Below are 6,157 nucleotides of genomic sequence, written 5' to 3' on the forward strand. Positions count from 1 at the left end.
GCCTTTGGCTCCCCCCCTCCTGGCATGAAGCCAAGGCCCGGGAGAGGGGAAGGGGGACCGGGCCAAAGGGATCGGAGCCTGGTTTCCGCTCTGGCCACGGGCCGCTCAGCAAAGCACCTGAGCCCACCCCACCCCCCACCCGGGGGGCTCCGCTAGATCCGGCCCTGTTGCTCGTCTGCCTGTAAGCAAACTTGGGCTGCAGGACCTCCCCGTGTGAGTTGGTCGCCTTGGGTGAGCCAGGGCTGGGCCGCCACGGGCACCGCGGGGCCTGCTGCTGCTGCGTGGCGGCCGGTTCGGAGGGTCAGCTTCCCCCGGAGACCAATAGCTGAGCGAAGCAGCCCGGCCCTTCGCCCCGCAGAGCGGCAGTTTTCGCCAGAAACTGAGGTCCGTTTTCCGGGCAGCAGACCAAGAGACGCACGGGGACCCCCAGAATGGCCTTCGTGCTCTGCCCACGCCCGCCAAAGTCACGGCCAGCGCTCGCCCAAAGGACCAGCGGTTTCCCAGAAGCGTCCGCCCCCTCGGGCGGGGATCCTGGCCCCCCCTCCCTCCCGCGAGGGGTGGGCGGAGGTGGCAGCTGAATGGGGGGCGGGCGGGGATGAGCGGGGCCCCTTCATAAGGGGCCGTCCCGCCCGGGGCTGGCAAGTCGAGGTTCCTGGAGAGCACCATGGCGATGGGCACAGCACTTCTGGGGCTCTTCGCTCTCCTGCTCGGCTGCTCCGGCACCGCTGCCGAGCCCCGAAACTCGGAGCGCTTCGCCCCGCGGAAGGTAAGGTGCGGGGTGGCGGGCAGAGGCTCCCAGCCTCCCTGGTGGAAATCCCCCGCTGCCAGGCTCTGCTGGGGTGGGCCGCCGGTGCTGCGCAGAGGGTGCCGCTCCCTCGCGGTGGGTCGCGCCCGGTCCCGTCGCGCCGAGCGCCAGAGCCTCTGGGTCCCTGACGGCGGCCGGGCGGTTGCTCCTCTGCCGCGACTTCGGCCGGCTGCTCGCCGGGCAGGTGGCAGGCGCCTCGAGCCAGGGGGCTTCGGGAGGGGCCGCCTTTGCCGGCCCTCCCGGCGTGGGCAGCCCGGGGGATCGGGCGCGTGGGAGCAGCGGGAGTTTTCAGAGCCCCGGAGAAAAGGGAGTCAAGCAGACTCTCTCGCCCGGCGCCCTGACCTGCTTTCCTCCCGCTCCTTTAGTGCGCCCTGACCGGCAACTGGGTGAGTAACCGGGGCTCCAAGATGGTTATCACCGACAGCGATAATTCCGGGGTGTTCAGCGGCTCCTACCTGACGGCCATGGCTGCCACCGACAACGCCATCCGGCCATCCCCTCTGCAGGGCGTCCAGCACCAGGTGGACCGGCGAGCCCAGCCCACCTTCGGCTTCACCGTCAACTGGAGCTTCTCCGGTAGAGGCACCCACTATTTGGACTGAAATCAAATAGAATGGGGGGAGGGAATCTAGGGGATCTCCCCTTCCTTAGATCGGCCTTTGCAGATGGTTTCACTGAATGTTCCCTCCTCCCCGTTAGCTGGAGCTGCCCAAACACTTCGGAGCCCATAAAATTCCTTGAGTCTCCAGGTGCCACGGGCGTGGAGTCAGTTGTTCGGGTGGGTGGATCTATGGGACCTACAGCCCACCCCCACACTACACCCCCATGTTACCTGCCAGTGAGTCTCCGGCCCGATTCCTCCCCCAGAGTCCGTCGCCGTCTTTGCGGGCCAGTGTTTCCTGGATGGGGACGGAGAGGAGCAGCTGAAGACCACCTGGCTCCTGCGTGAGGAGGTGGAGTCCGTGGCAGAGGATTGGGGGGCAACCCGGTAAGAGAAACCAGGGGCTGAACTGCTTTGCAATCTAACTGGAAGAGCTGCGGGGCGGGGGGTCTCTTCTTTTTCTCTCCCCCTCCCTCAAAAGAATCGGCTCTCGAAAGGATGCACCAATGGTTTGTGTCTCTCGGGGTCGTTTCGGCACCCAGAGCTGAGCAGCTCCCACAGGAGAGGCTGGCATTTTTAGTCCACTAGACCTGGTTTCTGCCACTTCCCCCCCACCCAAGAGACCCAGAAAAGCTTTTGACGAGGTTCCCGAGGTCGTCCTCAGTGGGTGGCATCACTGTCTGGTGGGCCCACAGCTGGCAACACTGGGGAAGCTGGCATGAATTGCTCTACTACTCAAATTGGGGGAAGGTAGCCAGCCCAGCCCCCGTGTTTGTATGGGGCCAAGAGGCAACCGGGGTGGCTTCCCCAGCACAAGGCCTGCAGCTCTTCATCTCCCCTTCTCTGGGGCCCCCGGGAACCGCTCCAAGGGAGGCCCAGCAAAGAAAGACCCCGGAGATTTCGCCCTTTCCCCGTCAGACGTGGCCTGCAATGTGTGACGGAGGACCCTCCCAGCCCTGGCTGCCCCCGAGAAGCAGCAGAGTCCATTTCCTCCCACCCACCCCACCCCCGCTCCTTTTCGTTGTCACCTGAGTGGATGGAAGGAGGGAATGGAGTGGGGGTGGGGTGGGGGAGGATGCTCAGTCTGGGGGGACAGCAATGATGCCACCATGAATTTTGAAATTTTCCTCCTTCCTGCTTCATTGTAGGGTCGGCACGGACACTTTCTACCGCACCAAGTGAGAGGGTGAAGAGCGCTTGCACGCTTCCTGCCTTGGTGGGGGGAGCCTTCCTTCCTCCCCATCAGCCACTCTCCCCCAATAAACTCTTTTCCTGAGCAGCCTCAGAGCCTCCCTGCTCCTTCAGAAGGTCCCTGGGTGCCAGTCTGCAGGCTTCCCGCAGATACTGGTCAGGAGGGGGGGCGGGGTTCAAGGGCCCTTTTCTGGTACTTTCTCCCTTATGTTAGCTTGGCTTGGCTCAGTCCTGGGGAGAGGGTGCTTTCAACACGCAGACAGGCTTGATTCGAGGAGCCCTCGGGAGACCTCAGGGGCATAAGGGAGGTTGCTCTTGTGGTCACTACTGATCTGGCCCCCTCTTGTCTCTTCAACTGCCCTGCCCTTAACACAGCTGTTGCCCTGGAGGACTGCTGGGAACCTGCAGCCAATCCATAGGGCAGCAGTGCCAGGAGTTACCGACCTGTCCGGGTGGAGCCAGGGCACCTTGCTACTTTGTGAGCTGAACTGGTTCTCAGTGGTTCTCTGTACAGGACCGGCTGTTGGGGGTCCCCTGTTAAGCCCCATGATCCCAACCCTCTCGGCCACTGGACCAGATTAGACAGAGTTGCACCCTCGGGGTCCCTTCCTTTAAGCAGTGTCATTTGGGGAGAGAGACCAGGTGTGCTAATCGCATTTTGGCCATGACCTCTGAATTCATGGATTCCTTGCTGATAGATTATTGCGGTATAACACAAATGCACTGAAATCATTTTGCAGGATGGGGGGGGGTGAAAGGAAAATTTTCCACAAGCAGAAGGATGGCCCTGAGGAGGGTGTAAGCATGGAAATGAGGCCAAGCAGGTTGCTCTGACTGGATCCAGGAGAAGCTTTAAGCCAGGCATGCAATGGGGCACCTCGAGATTCGGTCTTGGACCTGGCACTCTTCAACGTCCTCACAAGTGGTCTAGATGAGGGGATAGAAAGGGAACTCATCAAATTTGCAGACAACAGGAAGTGTGTGTGTGTGTGTGTGTGTGTGTGTGTAAATGGACACCACTTTAGATGATAGAGTCGAGATTCAGAAGGATCTTGGCAGACTTGAGCATTGGGCACTATCCATAGAATGTACCTGGTTCGACAGTAGGGTAGTAACGGTGAGGGTATCCTGATGGATGATTGCTGAGGTATCTACAAGATTAACCCACCAAGCAAAACTAAATCCACAACATAAGAGGATTCACGAGGCAAGAACAGTCCGGAGTTCACAAGGCAGGATCCAAAGTCAAGGCACGCTGTCAATCCAAAGGAAGGCAGGAATCACAACCACCAAGAAATAGGCAGATAGGAAATGAACACGTCGTTCCTCGCATGGGCTCCGCCTGTCTGCCGTGCTACATAGGCAGCTTCTAATGCAGCCCATCCAGAAGGACTGAGGCCGCCTGCTCACCAGTAATCTGGCTGATCTTCTCTGTTTCTGCCTTTTCTCTGCCCTACCTGTCCTGGGTCAGGTGCGGAAGGCAGAGTTCCTCTTTCTCATCTCTGACTGGCTGCAGCAGCATGCTTCCCCTCCCCCAATACTCAGGATTGCCCCGCTGTGCTTCAGCCAATTCCCTCTCTGACGCCACTGACCACCTCCCCTCCTGGTTCATCCTCCCCCCAGCTGACATCTGGAGAGTTATCAGGGGAGTCATCACAATTGGTCGCCCATGATGTGCAGGGGGTCATCCTGGACAAGGTGTTGTCCGATCTTGTCTTGAAGTCCTCCAGCGGTGGAGCTTCCACACCTCCAGGAGGCAAGCTGCTCCCTTGATCGATCCCCTGTCGGGAAATCCACCTCTTTCCAGGCTGAACCTCCTGACCAGCAAGACAAGGGAAGCAGGATATACCACACAGGACAGAGAGTGCCTGTGCTGAGACCACTGTTCAAACCTCAGACTCACACGCACACGCACACACACACACACACACACAGAGTTACTATGGGGCAATAGTAAGTTACTCAAGGCTGAAGAGTTAAAGAACAGGCGGGGAAAGGAATGTAAGAATCTCTTGGAAGGAAAGCCTGCCTGTTGACTTTTGTTTTCCAAAGAAGAGAACTTAGAGCCACGGCAGGTTCATCAGACTGACCCAAAGCCAGAATTCCAGGCTGTTTTACAGGACCAGGCCACCCAGGGACAACAACAAGCGGGAGCCGGTGGTTATTTCCCCCGCAGAAAACCATGGACCGGGACTGCGGCAGCGAGTTGCCTTTAGTTGAAGAGAGCGCTCCTTCCTTGCTTGGCCTCACGGAGCCTCTTCTTGGCTCTCTTCTCCACACCCCTGGCTTGGCTTGAGGGTCTTGCCTCGTTGTCTGACGGCTCCAGCTTTTCTGATGATGTCTGAACAGTGGCTCCCTGCTTGGTATTTGGCTCCCCTAAAGACCAAGCCAAGCGCACAGGTTCCGGCCTGATTCGGCCACGGAGGCAGCCTGAGGTCTCTGAAGAGCTCAAACTGAGGGGTCTCCTGCCCCCCCCCCCAATCTCCCCGAGGTTTCTCATACCATCAGCCACGTTGTCCTACTGGAGTGACCCTGGGGGATGGGAGGGGGGGCACTATGTTCCTCATCCAGCCCTCGCCCCCCCTCCCCTCTACTGTTCCACCACACCCCCCCAAGGCTCCTGGTTAAGTGACTGGACAGCTTGGGGCTCTTTGTTGCTTTTGGTTGGACCTCTGCCCTAGGATACCACAGGTGGTGTCGCTCAGGTGCTTCTCTTGCGCCCCCGGTGGCAGTGGGGGTGGAGTGGGGTGGTGGTGGCAGGGAGTCGACCCTAGCAAGGCAGAGGGGCTCTGAGCGGTTTGGGTCTCCCCTGAAACTGGAGAATCTTGTTAACGTTAAAAGTACTCCTACACAGGGCCCGTGCGCAATTGGGAGGTGGCTCCTGGCGGGGGAAGCAGCGGTGGCAGCCGTGGGTAGGAGGACTCTCGCCCAGATAGATCTTTTGTCCCGTTCTGGACTGGGAGGCCCTGCCGCCACGCATGTCCGGCCGCTTCCCATTCCCACCACCGCAACACTCGCCAAGCAATATTGCAAGACTCTGCAGAAAGATGCCCCCCCCCACCCGCATTTACTGCGGGGCAGCTGTTGGGGAGCGGCGGGGGGTGGGAGGGAACCGGCCGCCTGCTCGTGGCTGCTTCCTGCGGGGTGTCTTTCGCTCCCGGTGGTGCAATTAATCGGCCCCGGAGTTCTGCCGGTAAACCATTAAACTCCGGTGAGAAGCCGAAGGATCTTTCTCCCCTCTCGTGCCCGTCCCCGCCTCCCCGCCGCCACTTTACTTAAGGAAGGAAGAGGAGGAAGGTTGAGGAACGGCGGCGCGGTGTATGCAGAAGTAGGGACCTTGGAGGCCATCTAGTCCAACCCCCTGCTCGAGCAGGAGAGTCTATTCCAAATATTAGGAGAAGAGGCGGAGGAGGCTCTGCTTTTCTGTTGGCTGTAAATCTTTCTTATGAGTTGAATGATTTCCTTCCTTGTGATTTTTCCTTTTTTCCCCTTTAATGGTTTTTGTTTATTTCTGTCATAAACTTTTACAAGATTCAGACAAAGGCGTGATCCCATTGGTT

The 6,157-nt window shown here is 59.3% G+C and overlaps 1 protein-coding gene across 1 annotated transcript; it reads left to right on the forward strand.

Moving 5' to 3' along the window:
* Nucleotides 1–40: 40 nt before the first annotated feature.
* Nucleotides 41–2,685, forward strand: LOC113449680 (avidin-like). The gene is made up of 4 exons (XM_026720786.2): nt 41–766; nt 1,171–1,381; nt 1,673–1,793; nt 2,555–2,685. The coding sequence occupies exons 1-4, from the start codon at nt 665–667 to the stop codon at nt 2,586–2,588; spliced, it is 468 nt and encodes a 155-aa protein (XP_026576571.1). The 5' UTR covers nt 41–664; the 3' UTR covers nt 2,589–2,685.
* Nucleotides 2,686–6,157: the final 3,472 nt, after the last annotated feature.

This window comes from Pseudonaja textilis, chromosome 2 (genome assembly GCF_049901715.1).
Source record: "Pseudonaja textilis isolate UNSWEBS1 chromosome 2, rPseTex1.2, whole genome shotgun sequence".
Lineage (NCBI taxonomy): Eukaryota > Metazoa > Chordata > Lepidosauria > Squamata > Elapidae > Pseudonaja > Pseudonaja textilis.